Here is a 20039-nt window from a genome sequence, read left to right as displayed (position 1 = left end):
AAGTCCCTTGAAGGGTTCACACCTGAGGGAACTGTTGGAGGGACTTTTCCCTTGCAGTGTTCACACATGGGGACTAATTGCACAGCCGGGAACATAGCAAATAGGGGCAAAAGGTATCATTCTTTCCCCTCTGTGGCTTTCCCGAAGTAAAATGAATGGAATTAAAAGTAGCATTCCGGAAACTGAAATCAGCACAATAAAACTTTAGCTTTTTCGGCTAAATTATTCAGCGCTGTTTTCGATTTCCGGATAACAGAGTTGCCGATTGTTTTTTTTTTCGTTTCGTTAAACTCTATCGGCCTCCCGAGCTCGTAGGGAATTATTGGAGTTTGTCGAGTTAATCATACGGATCTGTTATTGGATTTCAATTTGGTTACAGGGACTTGTCCCACGAACAGCTCACAAGAATGGGTTTTAGGGGTAAGTCCAAGGACTTCTACCTTCAATTCCAACCGGCCAGTTTGAATTCTTGTGTGACACGCAGGGACTAACTTTAGGTCCCTCAGGACATGAATTTTTGACAAAACAAGCTGGGAGCCAAGCTGGGACTTGTCCCCTCGTGTGTGTCGACAACGACCTGGGACGAGAATCTGTTTATCCCACAACCTCCTATTCAGTTCCCAGTCCTCTAAGAAATCCAATATGGCGGACGAATGTCAGCCTCTAAGACTTGAGGATTTATGCATACTTTTCGTGGGTACAAATGGGAGCCACTGGAACCCAGAACAGCTTTTTGGTATGTTTGTGTAGGAAACATGTGCTTTGTTATGAATTAAGATACTATACGGGTCCGAAGGCCACACGAACATTTCCGAACATTTGGAAATTTTGCCAACGATTTTTTCGAAGGTTACCGAAGATTTCTGAAAATAACCGAAGATTGGTGAATTAAGTACAATTTAAGGGTCAAATATGATATCAAACATTATGTCATCGATATCATCACTGTGACAATGGAATTATCAATGGTGATTTTACGCTTTTCTCAGGGCTGGAAATCCTAACAACACCACAGTTTACAAAATAAAGTGTATTTTTCTTACATGTAAGGTTAATATAATATTAATATACAAACTTTAAATGTAAAATAATAAAAACATTTATCAAATGATACCCTTTTCGTTCCATGCATGGCCACTAAAGTAACAATCAACTGATCAGAGGTAATACATGTACATTATGTGTCATATGGACTTAAATACTTGTAGTGAATTAGCTGGCATCAGTTTAGAATGGTGTTTTTTTCTTGTGTTACACATACATGTGTGCACAGTACATGTACAACACTTTGGCGGTGCATTTACGCTCTATTGTTAGTAAATATTATTGTCTTCCTAATGCGTTTTGACTTGTGTTACTTATTATGCTTTTCTTTAACTTTTAGGAATCCCTAGACACTTGCTTATTCCAGTTTTGAAGAAGTTTCATCCTTTTGATGTTGAAAGGCTTGAAATCTCTGGTGTTTTCCAAACCATGGGTTTGTAGGACATTCTTATCTCTGGTAGCATTTGTAACCATTGACTCGTAATTCTACAATGGTTAGTTGTCTGTCAGCCAGCTGTACAAGAGGTAGCCTGTCAGTAACCTGTTTGGCTGACGGACAATCAACACTCATTGTGGGGTTACCGTTTTTGGAATGCTTGACTTACATGTCTACCTCCAGCTAAGTTATCTGAGAATTCACTTTTCAAATTTCATGCTCATTATAATTACACCACAAAGCTCTATATAGAATAAGCAATATTACATGCTCTCTAGCAAGCACACAGATTAAGCAGTTGACGGTAACTGTTGTACTGAAAACCCCTGGAGACAAAGTTTTAAAGGCTTCAAGAAGATTCCAACCTATGATAATGCTTAATTAAAGTTTCTTCTTGAGTTTTTATTTGGTTTTGTTTGATTACAATTGGCAGGAATTAATACAGACCCTCTTTGGAAGGGATTTTACTTTGATTCCTGGCCTAGAAAGAATAAATGGCCTGCAGTATATTTTAAGACAAAGGGAATTGCAAAGGGAAGACAGGGTTGGCGAGTTTGTTACCTCCAGAGACATCTACAAGATGCACTCAACAGTCATCAAATTGCCCTCAGTAAAGAAACAAGCTGCTCATCATCTGAAGGTACAGTGTTTTAAAAGAATTATTTGTTTATTGCCTCAGATTGTTTAGTTACTTGATTATTAATTTTTCAAAGTGGATTTGGAAGAGTTGCTACATATAGTTGGAGTTGCAAGTTGCAGATTTGCTTTGCAAGTTGCAAGTTGCAGATTTGCTTTGCAAGTTGCAACTTACAAGTTGCATTAAGTTGCCAGTTGGAGTTGCAAATCATCAGCCTGTAATCATCATCATCATCATCATTATCCTCGAAGACCATAACATCAGGACACCAACAACTTGCTTCAATCACACAGACTCCATTCATGATTGTTGCTTTAACAGTTCAAGTGTGTCCTGCTAAAAAAAGGTTCTCTTGGATGGAGGGGTAAGCAAGATGAAAAGAGGTTTACTGTACATGTACATCACTGCACAGCATTAGTGGTTCCCACTTTCAACTGTCTTGTCAGGAGTGTGCAACCCAAGGAGACAACCGAAAATTTAGAAGTACTATATCAAATACGAAAGACCGTGTTTGACCACATTTCCAACCACCGAGGAGAGAGTTGAAAATATGAGTAGCAGCAGAGTATATTTGACGAAGTTTTGAGGTGTTTGGAAATGTGGTCAAACACTGTCTTGAGTGTTTGATAATCTTCTCAATCAAAACTAAAACAAAGGAGGAAACGGAGCCGTAAAATCATCACAATCTATACAAATTAAGATCAGATATCCAAACACTGTCACGGTCATGATTTCCTTTGGTTAAACTTGATGAATTATTAGTGAGTTTGAGAAGCTATATTGATAAGACTTTGTAGGAGATGTCATACTTCTTCATTTCGTTTTGCAACTAGACTAGCTTCCAACTCCCAACTCCAACTGGCAACTCTACATATATATATATGCAAAATACCAGGTCCTTTTAAAATTTGCAAATTATTCTTTGTTCGTTGGCTGGATTAAATTTCTTCAATCTTCACTTACAAGTTGGCTTGAAAATATTTCAAAATGTTGAAGTAAGCAATTTTTAATTAATCAGTTTTTGTTTGCTTTTACTCATTGAATGTTACTTGTCTTTGCGAAGCAGACATTATTATATTATTTTGTATATTTCTTTTACGTTTGGAACAAATGAAAAATAAAACATAACTGGTTCAGTGTTTCCGCCAGACCACGCCATTGCAGGAATCCCATGTTGCAATCAGAGATGGCCCCCAGAAAATCAAAAAAAGGCCCATTTGGCCCTTTCCTTTCTCAAGGTTATAGGCTTAACACAGGCATAGTATTTTAAAAGTCAATTCCCAGGGCTCGAATTTGCAACCAATATGGTTGCCAATGCAACTAGCATTTCTTGCAAAAATTCTGGTTTAGTCGCTATAATGGTGACTACATTTCTCTGTGTTGACGATCAATGACGGTTATTTTGCACACATTATGTCCTCCTAGAAAATCATATTGAAAAATCTTTGCTTCTAAAACATTCATCATAAGAAGAGAATTCAATCCATTTTTTTTGCTTTGCTGTATTGATTCTCTCACATTGGAAAACTTCCAAGTTTGAAGTGGCCCTATAATGCATTGCAAACCCTCGATCATTGACTACATCAGGTATGCCCCTGGATTGTTCTCTTGTAATACGCGGATCCTCAGTGTTTCCGCCAGAGCACGTCATTGCGGGAATCCCGCGCTGCAATCAGCGATGACCCCTAGAAAAACGAGAAAAGGGCCAATTTGGCCCTTTCCTTTTACAAGACTTCGGGCTTAACACAGGCATAGTATTTTAAAAGCCATCCCAGGGCTCGAAATTGCAACCAATACGGTCGCCAGTGCAACTAATAATCCATCCCTGGCAACCAGAAATTCTGGTGTAGTTGCCATAATGGCAGTAATGGCAACTACATTTCTCTGTGTTGACAATCAATAACAGCTATTTTGTCACACATTTTGTCCTTCTAGAAAATCACATCGAAAGATCTTTGCTTCTAAAACATTCAACATCAGAAAAGAAGTCAATCCGTCCTTTTGCTTTACTGCAGTGTTGATTCTCGGAAAACTTCCAATACAAATGGCTGACCGTGTATGAAATTGCCATATAATGCAGTGCAAACCCTTGATCATTGACTACGTCGTGTATGCCTAAGGATTGTTCTCTTGCAATACACAGATCCCTCATACTAGTATCTGATTCAAAAGAAACTTTATTAAGTAGAAACACTTCAAAAAGCACTTATTAAATTTTATCATAGACCCTAACAAACTGCTTTATTTTCCTTGGTACCCTGATGCATTTTTTCCTTCTGTAGCTTTCAATTTATTGGCCCCTTTCCTAAAAAATTGGTCCCTAAAAAAGGTCTTCAGGGGCCACTTTGGCCCTCAAGTAAAATTTCCTGGCTGAAACACTGGATCCTTCATGTCTGAACAGCCAGGCATGAACAAAACAACAAATGCCACATTCTGATTCAGAAAAAACTTTACTGAGTAGAAACACTTCAAAAAGCACTTACTATTAAATTTTACCATAGATCCTAATAAACTTCTTTATTTTCCTTGGTACCCTGATGCATCTTTTCCTTCTGTAGCTTTCAATTTATTGGCCTTTTTCCTAAATAATTGATCCCTAATTTAATAGGTCTTCAGGGGCCATTTTGGCCCCCCAAGTAAAATGTTCTGGCTGAAACACTGCTGGTTGAAAAAATGTAAATGAACTCAAATTTCAACTGCAAATAACAAGACAAGTCTACATGTATCCCTTGTTTACTGAACTTATGAAATTTTATCACAGATTAAACTTGCTTGAATTGTGTTTCTATCCTTTTCTTGCAGCAAGTGAGAACCTCCAAAACCTTGTGTCCACTTGTGGAAAATATGCCAGCTACTTACGTCTTTATAACTCAGCATGTATTTTGATGGCTGAGAATTGGGACATTTGGCAACAGCTTGCAGAGTACATAGAGTTTCTTGAGGTATTCATTCTCAGAGACAATGGTGTTGATCCACTCTGTTATCTTCTTCAAGTGTTAGCATCAAAACGATTGAAATCCGTTGGATTTTGTTTCTGCAAAGTTTCAAGCATCCAAATGTGGGACAAAATCATTGACTCCTTGTCAAAAGGAAGCTATCAGAAGAATGTAACTGACGTAGCAGAAAAGCACATGATTGCCAGCACTCTGACAACTACATGTGCAGGTGAAGTTTTGACTAAAAGAGGAATCAGTAAATCAAATGAGTTTGTTAAACAAACCTTAAATCAGTTGAATTATGAACAAGAGGAAAAGAGTTACTCAAAACAGGATCCAGTAGTTGAATCTAACATGATATCTGATAACTGCAAGTTGAATGAAAATGTCAGCTGTGATTCTCTTTATGGGAGTGATGATGTTGACATTTATGAATTCACAGACAGTGGGGGTGCTCTGTCTGACGTACAAGAAAGTATGGGTACGTTACGAAGCACTTGTAAATGTAAGACAGAAGCGAGACAATGTGATGGGAGTATTATGCAAAGTGTTCATATAGATCTCTATAATGACGTTTTTGGCCACTGTGCTAACTGTGGAAATCCAACTGAAGCCCTGATGGAAAACAGGCAACAATTCGCAGATGAATCTTCAGAAAAATGCAGAATTTCACCTGGAATTTCCAAGTTGGAATGTCCATTACCCAGTCTTTCAAATCCTAGTATGTGCTTCTTGGTTCATTTTGAGTTGACAGCATTTTGGCTCCACCCTGATCTTCTTGTGTTCTTTGAACACACCTTACAAGGATGGTTGGCACTAGAGACCCTCGTCCTTGAAGACAATGCACTTGGCTTTTTGTCATCACCTGGCAGGGAGTTCATAAATACCCTCTCCTTTCTGTGCACTAAAGGAAGGCTACAGTTCCTTCAAATCACCAATAATCCTGTAAATGATGAATTTGCAAGACTCCTCTTTGAGAAACTAGTAGCTGCATTCCGCCGCAAATGCAAGAATAGAGGCAACAATGCTAGATCTTTAACAAAACTTAAATTTTCTTCCCACCAAGTTTCACCAGCTGCCGCAGTCTATTTGGGGAGAGCAATAAGAGATGTTTGTGTGTGTAAATTAAGTAGTACCCAGTCTGCTGCAAGGATTTTGGAGTCTGTGTCTTCAAAGAGTGATTCCAGTACAGAAAATAAGGATATTACTGCATGTTCATGCATGCAACCAGGTTGCAGTGAGCAGAAATATTTGTGTATAGGTGGTTGTGTGAGTTGTGATCAAACAAGTGCGTGTGATAACGTCCAAGAACCTCAAGTAAGAACCGAGGGAAATGCTACACTGGAGTTGCATATCATTGGTAATAAAAAGATGTGTGGTGAATCAAGTGAAGATTCTTCCCAGGACAAGAAGCCTTTGCCAATTACTGTTCGCAGTTCTAATACATTTGCTGCTATCCAAGTGCTGAAGTTAAGATGTGTGGTTGGAGAGCGAGGCGCTAGGTTAATTGCAGATGGGCTCCAAAGAAACAGCACCCTGTATTCCTTGAGTTTGGCAAACTGTGACATCAACTCTGCTGGGCTAGCAAGCATTTTTCAGGCATTGTCAGGTGAGAAATGCAGTTTGTCTGGAGTAGAGTTTCAGCTACAGGAAACGATCAACTGAAGGCCATTTAAAAGAAAATGCTGATTGATAAGCCATGAAATTTTACAGTGACCAAACATTATGTAGTTCTAAGCCTGTACTCTACACACAGATATTTTTAGGACAAGATACAAACATGTAGTAATAGTATGGTTGTAGGTAACTGTTATTTGCACCAAATACATCATGTCATACAAGGGCTTTTTTTGTTTATCTTTATTTTTCTTCAGTTGATCAATTTACCTCCTCTTTTAAAGGTCTATGTCATGCATGCAACCTCTGGATCTCTGTAAAACATGTTGAATGTTGTACAGAGATCAATTTACTTTTGTTTTTGTCTTGTTTTTGAATTTTTGCGTGCACAGTAACTTAAACAGTTAATGAGTTTCAAACACTAAAATTAATGGATCTTATTAGAGCTACCTAACTGGCGTGAAACTGTAGTCTTTCACGTAAACCTCCTCTTGCTTTTTTATAGGCAACAGATATGTCAGACAGCTGTGTGTGAAAGGTAACCATTACGATCCGAGTAACAATGACAGTCTTGCCGAGATGCTAGCATCTAATAACACATTAACTGACCTGAACCTTGGTACTTGTGATCTCAGAGGTAAATGAGTAGAAGACACAATCTGAGGATCATTGTAAATATTTCACTCAGGTGTCTCCAGAAAATCTAAACCCTTTAAAGCCCATCGTCAAATGTCAATCACGGATTGCAAAATATTTTAAGTCCACAGAGCTGCAAGACAAAGGCCTACAAGGGCAACCTCTGTACACATTACGTGCCTACAATTCTAGGAATGTTCTCATCCTCACGCTAAATTACTATTAATGTTAGGAATGTGATTTTGTTTTTGTGAGGTAGCACTCTGGTGTTACATTTCTTATATTTAGAATCTTGCTATCTTGATTTCACTCGCTTATCTCTAGCTTTCCACTATCTAGAACTGATTCATTGTAATTTTCCCTTGGATGTACTTTTTTCAGGTACTTGCTATCTGCTATATCGAGTTGCCAACATATGCATGTTAAACTATTTTTCTTTTCTAAGAAAAACAAACTTATCGAATGTATGCGAATATTTTGCATTTGTCGTATTCCATTTAACATGTAAAAAATGTTCCCCTTCTAAAGAAGGAATTATCTTCTACTATAGCTATTAGCTTTTCGCGTCATATTACTATGACTCTAAACGTATAGATAATAATGATCTCAAGATAAATCGTTTATAACAATAAAGAGAGTAATAAAATTTCTAATTATATCATATATACAATGTTGTTGACATTTTCAAAAAGTAGTAAAAAACGCTCTCCGGTTTAAAAGATTAAAACATAAGCTTTCGACTATCACTCTATAGCCTTTAACGAAAGCCATACACTGATAGCCGAAAGCTTATGTTTTAATCTTTTTAACCAGAGAATGCTTTTTACTATACTTTTATAAAACATCTCCTATTCTAGTTACAGCTCTATTTTTACTCGTTGTTGACATTGTTCAGTAGATACAGCGTTCGTTCTTTGCTCTGCTGTCATATGACTCCCGAACTCGTAAGTAGTAAAGCTTTATAACATAGGCCCTTCCAGTTCCTGGTTTGAAACAGAAATTCTCCATACTAGATACCATATACTCCTTTAGTGCTAGCTAGTTCCCAAGGATCACGACACATCTGCGTGACAAAACGAGTTCTCAGTGCAACCGTGCCTTGTTAAAGTATGGAAGAGTGCCTTTCTACGCTACAAAACAAAATGTCAATTGCCTCAAGCGTAGTTATTAACGATCACATCATCGAAGTTATCGCCCTGATGCTGGTTGCTAGCTCCTTGATTGCCATTAAAACGCCTAATTCCCCGCTTCTTGCACTCACGATCCACTCCGCAAATCACTAAAACTGTAACAAGAAGGATTGATAAAGTGACCGCACCGATGATCAGACTAATTTGCCACTTTTCTAGCCTTTTTCCCTTTCCTAAGTCTTTGTTTTCCAACTCATCGTTCTTAACCAGAAGTTTACGATCGGTAGTTACTGTCAAAGAGAAGATGCCCAACTGCTTGTTTTCCGCGTTGTGTGACGCAGGCGTTGCTGTCACATTGACTTGCGTGACAGTGCCGCGAGAGGCGTCTCCTTGAGAAGTCAGGATCAGTAGGCAGAGCGCGGTTTGTGTTGTTTCGAGAGAGACCAAGGATGGTTGAACTCTGCCAGTAATTGAAGATTGATTAGAGAGTACCTGAGGAAAGTTACAAAATCGAAAGTTAAATGGCTGCTTTTAGACGTTACTCAACATTTCATGAGAAAATTGACGCGAAAATGGAAACATTTCATAAACATGCATGCGTTGAGTAACCTTCCATGAACAACGGACGCCAGAATTATTAAAGCCTTGGCAAAGGCATTCTTTGGATATGCGCTATTGATTTGAACAAACTTTACACGGGGGAACTTTCGACTCCAGTTGGCGCACTGGGACTGGGATTGAGCCTTTTACATGAACCAATCAGATTAGTGATCGAATTTTACCAGACGTTCTCACCCGAGAAGTGAGAAGATCTGGGTAGACTGGGTAAGATCAATTATTGCTTTTCTACGTTTTGGGGACTCGTTTGATTTTTAGACAACATGGCGGCTTGATCCGGCAATTTCATGCTAGGCCACTTAAGCCGGCTCGGGCGGGGAGAGAGATTCCTATAAAAAAGGATGGGGGTGCTCGTCGTAGCTTTTAGGGGTTGAAAAAGCAGTTTTGGTCCCTCTTAAAATGTTAAGCCTCTAAAGGTACCTTTTAGCGTAACTTTACGCTACCTTTTAGCGTATTGAGCCCAAAAATAAAGTTGTTACTTACTTACGTACTTACTAACATATGACAGGAGATAATTTGTTTTGTAAGAATTGGTACCTCTGAGGGGAGAAAAAAACTTTCAAGCCACGCCCACAAAACAGGTACCTGGTACCTCTTAGGTGTTCTTTTCAGAATTTCCGACGAGCACCCCCGTCCTTGTTACATAAGAGTCCCCCCCCCCCCCCGGGACTTAAGTATATGAGTAGTTTCATAGTGAGGCCAAGCAAAAAAAGATAACACAGAAGAACCACCATCCTACGCAAAAAAACTTACGTTAAAAGTGAAGGTTTCAGTAGCAGCCAAGTTCGTCACTGTAAAGTTCAACTCTAAACGTGCTCCTGGTTTTATATACTGATGATTGTTAGGTACAACAGCTTCAAGACGTATTTGTTTCAGAGCTGGCGTTGTAGGTTGTGTATCGGACAAAACAGACACCTCAATATCAAATAGAGTAACCTCCTTGACATTAACAGTATCTGACTGCGCTACGGCTGTCACGGTCAACTTCTCAAGCTGTCTGTTGCCATCGCGTGACGCAATAACCACGTGACCAGCAGCGCTGGCGTTGGCATCCAGAGCGAGACTAAAGGGAATAACGTAACTGATGAGTGAAGACGTCTTAGTCACGCGGAACGAGAACGACCCTTTGGATCCGAGGTTGGTGAGTGTAAAAGGAACCTTGGTGGTTTCTCCACCACGGAGGGACACAGCTGTGGTATTCGGTTTGGCACCAAAGGACACGATATCGGGGACAAGGCTCACAGAGCAAGTTCCCATGTTTCCTACACGGTCGAGACCGACGAAAATAACTTTAGGATGGCAACAGTTGGATTTAAATGATGCTTGGACTGACGTATTGACCGCTCCTTTGTTGAAAGCTCCGACTGAAAGAAACACAAGAACAGATAGAATATTAACAGAGGCAAGCAATAGAGAACAGTTCAGGTCATCACTTAAAGGTTCTCTCACTATTTATCTTATTACAGATATAAACTTTAAATTCTACGTCAGAGAGCGACGAAGTAACAAACGTCGATCCAAACGCTGCAAAACTAGTTGTGAGTATCAGAAAGTCAAGAACGAAGGGAAGTCTATGGAAGGCTATAAAAGGGCGAACGGAAGGCAGTACCCGAGGTGGCAGGAACTGAGAAAAAGAGGGAAAAATTAAAACATTACAGAATATTTTGGAACTAACGAAGCAAGGATAGTCGCAGGTAATTCACTAAAGAAGGGACGAGAACCGGAAGTAAAAGTTACAAATGGGCGTAAATTTCCCCTTCCCCTCGCCGCTAGAAACTGTTTCCTTTTACCTGTGAGAGTTCCATAACGATTTTCTCGTGAAGTAATTGACAGGAGTCCTTCTCCGATGTCACTGAAGGTGACATGTGCAAACCACGTGCTTGTCACGCACTCTGGTCTACCGTACACTCCTGCACATGTTCCAGTCTGGCTTGTCACTTTGCACGATGGAGGAGAGAGATCTGGGTTCTGTTGATTTCAAACATGGTTTACATTTAGAACAATTAACGACGATCGTTTCTTTTGTTAGCGCGCACACGTTTTGCCCATCACGGGAAAGCTCGCCACGTATGTTTACTCGTTTATCACTTTTGCCGCTATGGTACGCTACATCCTTACCTTACTTACAGCGAGTCTATCTATCTGTCTACATCATCATACCTTTTCAGCGGGAAGTCGATAGGAATTCGATCCCACCCCCAGGGGACTTCCATATGAAAAGGTCGGGGATGCTTGTCGCCTCGCTTAGGAGGTAGATCTCACTTGGGGGAAGGTACGAAACGCTCTATTTTCAGCTGTGAACGTATCTTTTAGGTTTGCACTCGATGAAATGACAAAAAACACTGTCTGTCAGTTTTAAAGTGATATCTTTTAGGGGCATATTAAAGCTGGAGCCAGATTGGTCTCTCTTACTGGCTTAATTCAAATTTTCCAACGAGCATCCTTATCTTTTCACATGAAAGTTCGACCGAGACTCTACCGTGGACTATTTGTTGGGGGTAATTTTATAGCCACAGAAATACATTGACCTTCCAGATTTCCCCCGGCCCATTCCCCCGGGGGGTACTTTAGGAATTTCTGGGTGGGGATGTGCCGCTGGGACCCTGGAACCCTTAGCCTATACCAGAGTTAGTTCAGCTGAATTTTGCTACCCTAAACTAGAGTAACCAGCATTAAAACCACCGATTTCCGTCTGAATCCCGATTTTTGACAGTTGATAATATCCAGTAGTGTTTTATGCTGTAGCCATCTATCGACGCTGTTGAGGCTGAATTGCAAAAATTTAAACTTGCCGATTTCATTTTTTTATATTTTTGAGTGTATTTCAATTCCTTCAACCAACTGGTCAGTTTCGTGAAAAATGATACCCTGTGCTAGACCCAAACGCTCTGATTTATATTTCCTATGCTGGAGTAAATTTCTTGAAAACCATACCCTTCACAGCGGCACATACTTATATAGTTCGTATATGGCAGTACCCCTCCACCCCCCCGGGCCCATCCCGCTCCACTTTTTTATCTCTGTCAAGACTCGTGTCTTATCCATGACTTTTTTCTCTCGCGCTGAATAGTTGCATTTAAGAACGGGAAATTTTAGTATAGTTTTTAGCAATTTGGCTATTAAAGATTGTTTTAAAAGGGTTTTTTCCTTTCTCTTATTTTTCTGTTCCGTCCCAGTTCAGTTACTCACCTTCGACGTCACAGTAACAAACAAAACCAAGAAATTAACAACTTGGGTGAAGTCAGAATTCTGAGATGCGAATACCGTAACGGTGCTTGTCACGCCATACGTTGCGTGACTAGGAGCAAGCAGGGTCACTCGTAGAGTAACCGAGTCATTCTTTCCCAAGGTGCTTCGGTCCGGATTTATGCTGTTAAAGTAACTCAGATCATCCGATGCTTTGAAATATAACGTCTGCGTATCCCCAGAGTTTTCAACATTGATTCCCAACTCCAAAGTTTCTCCTGGGAAGATGGCGTTTGAGTTGTTGCGGATGTCGACGTTTTGGGAAAGCTTTACGTCCCCAAGTGTGAATAAAGTTGGTTTAACGCGCTGAAAGCGAGCTCCACTCGTGTCAAATCCTGTAACTTTGAGTCGGAATCTGTCCGGTGAAGGAATAAATGTGACGTAATAGGAATCTTGGTAAAACCCTTCACCTTGAGTTATGTTAAAGGTTTCGAGCTCTCTTCCGTCAACGCCAACAAGAGTCAGATTGCTGACTGCGTCAATGTCTTGGCCAACGAAGTCCAACGTGAGCAACAGCATTTGTCCTGCAATGAGTTAAGAAAATAAGATCATGGGGAAGTTAGCTAGCATATTATCAGTTTTACTGTATTTTTTTCTCTTGTCGTAATAGTGCTAGTTCTATTTCTGACAAATGCTAGTGTTCATTCGTTCATTCCTTAATTCGTTCATTCCTTCATTCCTTCATTCCTTGATTCCTTGATTCCTTCATTCCTTGATTCCTTGATTCCTTGATTCCTTGATTCCTTCATTCCTTCATTCCTTCATTCCTTCATTCCTTCATTCCTTCATTCCTTCATTCCTTCATTCCTTCACTCGTTCACTCGTTCAGTATCTCCGTTACTGCTATTCTCTGCATCCATTGATTCATTGTTATTGCACTAACTGCCCTCTAAGATTGTAGACAATGCCAACAAGAGAGGATTTTAGCTCAGTCACCAATCCGTAATTTGTTCTACGAGAAATAGAGTCGTAAACTGGTCAATATGTTACTTTACCTCTCAAGGGATTTCCAACAACCCGCCTTGTAGTCCCTCGTTCCATGTCCTCCACGTCCAAAAGCTGGTATGTAAAGTCGATAGGACTGGACCCAGTTACTTGCAGAGTGTACGGGCCAGTACAGGAAACTGTCAGTTTCAGGGAGCCACTGACCAAGTTAGTAACTTCTTTTATGAGAAGTTTACTGGAACTTGTTATGTCCTTTTCTTGCATGTTTGAGTTTCCTGTGAAACAATCGATGTAACTGAGGATTTTTTGGATTCGGTTGAAGCTGGGTGGCGGGTGAGGGTAATATGAAATAACATATACCAAACCAGTGGATAGGTGCTTTTCGCGCATTCTGATTGGCTACTCTAACTCGGAATAGTGTTCGCTATTCACTTCCCAGCTCTCGAGAGTTGTAACTATTATGGTTTCGTGGCTTCGTGACATAACAGAAGAAGAAATTAGACGTTAGCAGTCTATTAAGCAGCTGTCTCTACTAACACAAAGGTTAGCAGCAAAGCTCCGTTTCCAAGTTTTCAATCCTCTTTTTCTGATTATGATGCTAAATAACTGATGGGTTCCTATAAGTTGTCAAGAATTATATTCACTGGGCTTTTACAAAGTGGGCGGTATTTTTCAGTTTAACTTGAAATTATACAAACACACAATGGCGCTGTCTATTTTAACTTTACTCTCTCGCTTACCTTGAACGCTCGTGATTTGTAATGTAGGTAAACTTGCAGCCGTGAGTATGAGGACCAAACTTTCCAGCGTGCTGTCAATATCCACAAGGTAAATGTCACCACTGAAGGACTGCGCTCGAGATTCGTCAACGTTCAGCAATCCAACTTCTTTCAAATCTGCTGATGAGTTTGAGAAACTTACTGGATCGATAACCTTTACAATCTCAGCTACTGCAGCCTTACTAGTTTTCAATACTTGTCCTCCTGTTTGGGTAGCGAGGTCCTGGTACAACGCTTGACCTTGGACACTTCTCCTAGCCCGGTGTGCCACTGATGAACGCTGGGTGCGGCTTTGCGACAAATAGCGTCTGCGTCGACGACTACATTGACCGGTTAGAATGAATTTGATCCTTGCTTTCTTTTCCTTAGCTAGGGATTCGACTTCGTTTTTTCGCGACTCGTCTTTTACGTCAGCATCGGAGAAGTAAAGGATGTTGCTCTCGGGTAAGCAGTGGAGTAGAGCCTGGTAAAGACCCGTCATGCCTAGCTCTGGGCAATCTCCTCCACCTTTTGCGGATAAATTGTTGACTGCTTCAATCACTACTTTCGCATCGCTAGTCACAGTCACAGGTCCTACGTCTATAAGGAACCAAAAAGAAAAACAAGAAGACATAGCTTTGTTAAATACGTATAAAGGCGCTATCATGGACTTCTGACAAATGACAAGAACAGTTCTTCAGCGCCACCCAATTATACCACGCGTAGTCCCTCTTTCGCTTTGTCCGTCGTGCATGACGTGAAAGAAAACTGCAAGAAAAAGCAAAGGCAGCGTGAAATCCTGGCCCTAGGATTTCGCGCGGCCATTTTTCTCTCGCAGTTTTCTTTCGCGTCACTCACGACGCACAAAGCGAAAGAGGGACTGCTCGGAGTCTACCACCCAACGAGCTAATTGCATAAGATCCATCAGCGAACAATATTCTACTGAAAGATTCTCTTAGCTGTTCCACACTCTCAGGGAAACGTATCCAGCCAGCCAACAACAAATCATTCTCTTTATTTCTAAAATCTCAACAAGAGATAGTATTAGGTTTAATTTTACACGTTAAGTTGGCATATCAGTGACAAATTAAGCTCTTCAGTGGGGAGATGGGGACCCAAAATTTTAGCCCTTCGTTAGGGATTAGGTCACAATGTGCCAAAATCTCAAACCAAACGACACACTAATAGTGTCGTTCTCAATTCATCTGAAATCATTCCTAACAATTAAACCTTTTGCCAGCCAAACAAATATACCTCTAATCCGAGAAAAAGATGATTTTTTTTTTCTTTCAGCCAGCCAAGCCGGGCACCCGGCCTGTGGTTTATTTATGTCTTTGTTGACAACCGCACACTTTCTGTTTGGAAGCGTCATCTCGTGTAGTTGATATGGCTAATTTCGAAAAAAGCAAGAGAAATCGAACCGGGTTATTCATACCATCGGTAAGCATCGTTATTGCTAAAAGGCAACATTTAACATCTGCCTGGTACATACCTGGATCGCTAAACGGCACAAGAATATAGGTGAAAGACGCTCCTTTCTCTTCCAAAGTTTTCCGAACAAAGTCTTTGGACATTTCCTTTACGTCACTGATTTCATCTTAAAGGAAAACAGATAATAAGAAATCTTCTTCAGTATGATAGTGTCGGGCCAATGGGTTGTGGGATCTTCTCAAGATCACTTTTGCTCCCGCGTGGATGAGGGGATCAATTATTTGCCGAAGCCAAAGGCTTAGGGAAAATATCGTCATCTGCGAGACACTGACAAATCACGATGTTTTGCGATAACCGACTTAAATATTTGTTTTATCATTCGATCACCAAGTTTGTTCTCGTAATTAAATCGCTCCCTGACAACTCAGCGAAGTGACCATTTCGAGTCACACAAGAGCATGTCTACAATTACGCCGGAGCAGAAACCTATTCGCAGCAAAAATGCAAAATACATTTAGACGGCATTAGGCATGAGCAGACCATTATTTGTAAGTAGTTATCTGCAGGTCAGGTAGTGGGCTCTGGCCAATGAAAAGGGAGGAAAAAAGGCATCGAATGATAATAACCCATATTTTACGATTATCAGCTAGCTTTCATGCATGAGTTAACTGTTGTTGTTATCTATTTTTATCTGTTTTATTATTTTAAGGTACTAGTTTTGTGTATGTATTATTTAGGAAACTATTGAGACAAACCACGTCCAGTCATTACTCGCATTTTGGGACACATTTCCTCCTTACAGTACACGGTCATTTTAAAAACAAGTAGAGCTAAGATCGTTACTTCGCTTATATTCAACACATTTAGAGATCACTTGTATTCAAACTTAAATGAGCTCGAGGTTTTCTGAGAAACAAGAGCGTCATTCTACTTGCAAATATCAGGTAGACTATTTATCTAATCTGTAGTGAAACTAGACATCCCAAAGGTATACCATGAAAACGTTACACGTTTAGACTCACCACGCATGCTTCCAGATACATCTATCACCAAAGCCATGCTGTTCTCAGACCTCAGGTTCAGAAATTTGGCGAAGGTGTCGTCGCCAACTGCAGAACGAACGTCACTTAGAAAGGTACTGGTAGCTTCGATGGCCATGTCAGCGGCAACTCTATGGAGGCTATAAAAAGGGAAAGGACCATTAATATATTAGGCCCCGCACCCACACTACGCCGGTGTAATTTGAAAACGTAACGGAGGTTTCACGTTCTCCGAAAACGCATCAAGTTTTTCCGTCCACACTACGCCGGAGGAATTTAAATGGATCACCCTGCGAGCAGAGCCTCTCTTTTTGCTTTATCGTTTATTTACAAAGCATATGTACCGTAAGAAAAGGCTCTGCTTGCAATTGCAGGGTGATTTTGGATTTGTTTTTGAGGAAAACTCTGTCAGGGAAATCACATGATTATCGTGATGCCATCGTTTTCGAAAAGCTCCGTTTTCAAAATGTTTTCCTTCCACACGAAAACGAAAGTCCGGCGTTTTCAAATTTCTTCAGTTCCGGGATCATTCGGGACAGTGCCCGGTCACTTCGAGAATATTGGACCGGCAATGGAACAATTAAAAATCTGATTGGTTGATTTTAGTTATTAGCCCTCTGAACTAACTTCGTCATATAATAAAAACACGCATTGACAGGGAAAATGGTTTACTATACAAATTATTTCCAGCTATGGTGCGGGTTGGAAGTCGTACTTACGGGGGCCACGATTGGTTAGCAAGGTTTTAGCACCCATATAGACTCTCAACGAAATAAACCAATTGCACCGACTACATTTTGCTTTGGGGGTAAGCCTATCCAAACTCTCTCCTTTGCAACTTTGGAAACAATACAAAGAAATACTAACAACGGTAAAATATGATAAATTGTCAAAACATTACGTGGGCAAGTTTGAATGGAATTGGTTTACATAAATGACGGGTTTTGGGCAGCCTGAGACGTCGCCTGAGACATGTGTAATGAGGCATGGAAAAATAATGGAGCACTTTAGTAGAAGACATACTAATGACTGCTCCCCCTACCTCCTTATCTGCACTGACCCCTAATGTTCAAAACATTTAAACAATTTATAAGTAGTAATTAGTTCGAAAGAGTTTTAGTGGCTGCGAAACATCTTTATATTTTTTATGTTTGCGTTTTTGTCAGATCTGCATAAGTCGTGTGTTGTGTAATAAAGGTTTGGATTATCGAAGCAAAAGCAGAATGAAGGGAGGCTCCAAAAATAGTGTGAAAGGTTTCGACTTTGACCCCTTTTCAGCAAAAAAAAAATGTTATTTGAAAATAAAGCTCTTATACAACAATGGCCCATAACAAAGGTACGTCATGTCTCTTGTAGCACGAAATACTTCCTACTTCCTGTAAAAACGTTAACGTTGCACTTTCAGTTTCACTTGAGTATCTGTTTACAACAAGTACGTACGGTAATAACACACAAGAGAACTGTCTAAACATGCTAAACTGTTTAACTTTTCTCTGCTCAACAATTTCTTTAGGAAACGAATTGTGCCCATTCACCTGAGGATGTTTTCATCAACAACATGCGAGACTGCCCATACAAGGAGTTTTACCAGGCGTAAATCTATCCCTCACTCCGTTTTATGTGGTGAAGAAATTTAACACTAGGAAAGATTTCCACCAAGAAATTTTCATATTTTTTTCTTGCTTTTTCCTGGCATGAAACACAAATGCTATTTGTAATAAGAGCGCTTATACCCCCGGGCGCATGCACAACAATAATTATTATTAATGGCCTATAAAAAAATGTCATGTAATAGAACACTTATTTCCTGTGAAAACTTTGAACTTTAGGTATCACTTAAGTATCTTTTTTGCAACGAGTAAGTAACTGTCTAAACATGATACAATGTTTAATTTTTCTTTAGGAAATTAATGGAATTGCTCCTAAAGCAAGCGAGGCAGCTCATAAAAGATGCTTTTATGGGTCTTTTTAATTTGTCAGGCGTAAGGCTTTCCTTCATTGCGTTTTATGTGGTGTAGAAACAAGGAAAGATGCCAAATAAATTATCATGTTTTTCTTTCTATCTTTTACCTGGCATGCGGTGACTCACGCTTGGAGGAGGAATCTTTATTAATTCCACCGGTAGCTGGCTTTAGGCGACTGTCGTCCGTTTGGCCGCCATGACTACATTTTCCAATGTTTACCGGCTTCTTGATGTCTTGTCCTGAGCGATATCCACTGGTGAGTTTCACCGTGATCAAGTTATTTTCGCATGTATCGGTGGACAGATTGGATTCTTCCTCTGAAAGGCAGTCTCTACAAGTTGGTTCTGTTGTGCCTGCAATGATAATTTCCTGCGAAATATCACTTCCGGGTTGCCCCAGAGCATTAAACGGCGATGCATTGCCGAGTTCTATCCAGTTGGAGCGGCTGTAAAAATCCTGCAGTGTGTGTAAGGCATTTCCAGCCAAGTTCCTCGCATGTTGTGATTTATTGCCATTATTAAGCGATGTTATCAGCTGTTGGCGCAGGTCTTGGAGCCGCTTAGATCCCTGCAAGAACTGCTCGCCGTCAAAATGGACAGCAGCGATACTGTTCGATGGAGAAGAGTCCATTTCCACGTTGGCGCTCTGAATCTCGTTCATGGCGTTGATGAATTTGATCTTCGCAGAGATGGAGTCTATGGTAGTTTTGGCCGCGTTTGGGTTCTCTGACAAGTCACGTAAGACACGAAAAAGAAAGTTTGTCAATGTCTCATTCCTTAGATATTGCGGATTGTCTCTGAAGAACAATATAGATGTCTTCAACAAACCGTGTCTTGTGATCAATGTATGATCTTTCGTTTCGGATTTCCCCGATGCCAAATTAATTCTGGGAAGAAAGGCTTTGGCAGTAAAGGAGAGGTAAGCCACCAAAAGAAAGAATATTAAGGGAATTGAAGACTTCATGTCTCCTAAACTGCAAGTGTGCTACCTGGTTCAGTGGCTGAGTATAGCTGGCTATGTGCGTCAAGCGTGCAGCAGGATTTCCTTAAACCATCAATAACCAATCAGGCTTTCAAGACATAATAAGCGCACTGAAGCGTCAACAATGCCTCGTGTCGTCTATGTCTGGATTTGACTATGACTCATTTTTAAAGCGTTCGATCAAGAAAATAATCTGCATCCGGAAACTTACGGGAGTAATTTTGAGTGAGTAAACATTTCAATGCCCATGATGTGGATACCACTTTCGGTCGGAATTTGCTTCTCTTTTAAATTTCAATTGTTAAAAGTCGTATGGGTCTGTAGGTGCTGTAATCAAAGGATGAGGGACAGACGGCACTCAGGTCGGTACACACAAGGGGACAAGTCCACGGGACAAGTCCACGGGACTAGTCCCTTGAAGGGTTCACACCTGAGGGAACAGTTGGAGGGACTTTTCCCTTGCAGTGTTCACACATGGGGACTAATTGCACAGCCGGGAACATAGCAAATAGGGGCAAAAGGTATCATTCTTTCCCCTCTGTGGCTTTCCCGAAGTAAAATGAATGGAATTAAAAGTAGCATTCCGGAAACTGAAATCAGCACAATAAAACTTTAGCTTA

General features: G+C 40.4%; 3 protein-coding genes across 3 annotated transcripts in view; 2 read left to right on the top strand and 1 right to left on the bottom strand.

The window, feature by feature from the left end:
* LOC145481296 (uncharacterized) overlaps window positions 1–20039 on the top strand; it is a 147681-nt gene that overhangs the window by 96212 nt on the left and 31430 nt on the right. The gene's annotated exons all lie outside the window — the stretch shown is intronic.
* LOC145481281 (uncharacterized) lies at window positions 2–8028 on the top strand. Its single transcript, XM_081459734.1, has 5 exons — window positions 2–736; window positions 1385–1477; window positions 1914–2120; window positions 4920–6662; window positions 7176–8028. The coding sequence occupies exons 1-5, from the start codon at window positions 643–645 to the stop codon at window positions 7313–7315; spliced, it is 2277 nt and encodes a 758-aa protein (XP_081315860.1). The 5' UTR covers window positions 2–642; the 3' UTR covers window positions 7316–8028.
* Window positions 8113–20022, bottom strand: LOC145481279 (von Willebrand factor A domain-containing protein 7-like). Its single transcript, XM_081459730.1, has 9 exons — window positions 18545–20022; window positions 16457–16614; window positions 15496–15600; window positions 13986–14603; window positions 13296–13520; window positions 12244–12824; window positions 10845–11022; window positions 9808–10418; window positions 8113–8928 (listed from the first exon to the last, which is right to left on the bottom strand). The coding sequence occupies exons 1-9, from the start codon at window positions 19399–19401 to the stop codon at window positions 8461–8463; spliced, it is 3801 nt and encodes a 1266-aa protein (XP_081315856.1). The 5' UTR covers window positions 19402–20022; the 3' UTR covers window positions 8113–8460.

The sequence above is a fragment of the Orbicella franksi genome, chromosome 3, assembly GCF_964199315.1.
Source record: "Orbicella franksi chromosome 3, jaOrbFran1.1, whole genome shotgun sequence".
NCBI classification, from domain to species: domain Eukaryota; kingdom Metazoa; phylum Cnidaria; class Anthozoa; order Scleractinia; family Merulinidae; genus Orbicella; species Orbicella franksi.
This window is presented reverse-complemented; position numbering and strand designations above follow the sequence as displayed.

What these genes read in the sequence shown, in the direction of transcription:
- LOC145481281 (XM_081459734.1), top strand. Translation starts at nt 643, where the DNA reads ATGGCGGACGAATGTCAGCCTCTAAGACTTGAGGATTTATGCATACTT. An exon ending in GAACCCAGAACAGCTTTTTG is followed by an intron (nt 737 to 1,384) that starts GTATGTTTGTGT and finishes TTTAACTTTTAG; the next exon opens with GAATCCCTAGACACTTGCTT. An exon ending in AAGCTGCTCATCATCTGAAG is followed by an intron (nt 2,121 to 4,919) that starts GTACAGTGTTTT and finishes CTTTTCTTGCAG; the next exon opens with CAAGTGAGAACCTCCAAAAC.
- LOC145481279 (XM_081459730.1), bottom strand. Translation starts at nt 19,401, where the DNA reads ATGAAGTCTTCAATTCCCTTAATATTCTTTCTTTTGGTGGCTTACCTC. An exon ending in TGTGCCGTTTAGCGATCCAG is followed by an intron (nt 14,604 to 15,495) that starts GTATGTACCAGG and finishes GGTTCCTTATAG; the next exon opens with ACGTAGGACCTGTGACTGTG. An exon ending in TTGTTACTGTGACGTCGAAG is followed by an intron (nt 11,023 to 12,243) that starts GTGAGTAACTGA and finishes TGAAATCAACAG; the next exon opens with AACCCAGATCTCTCTCCTCC.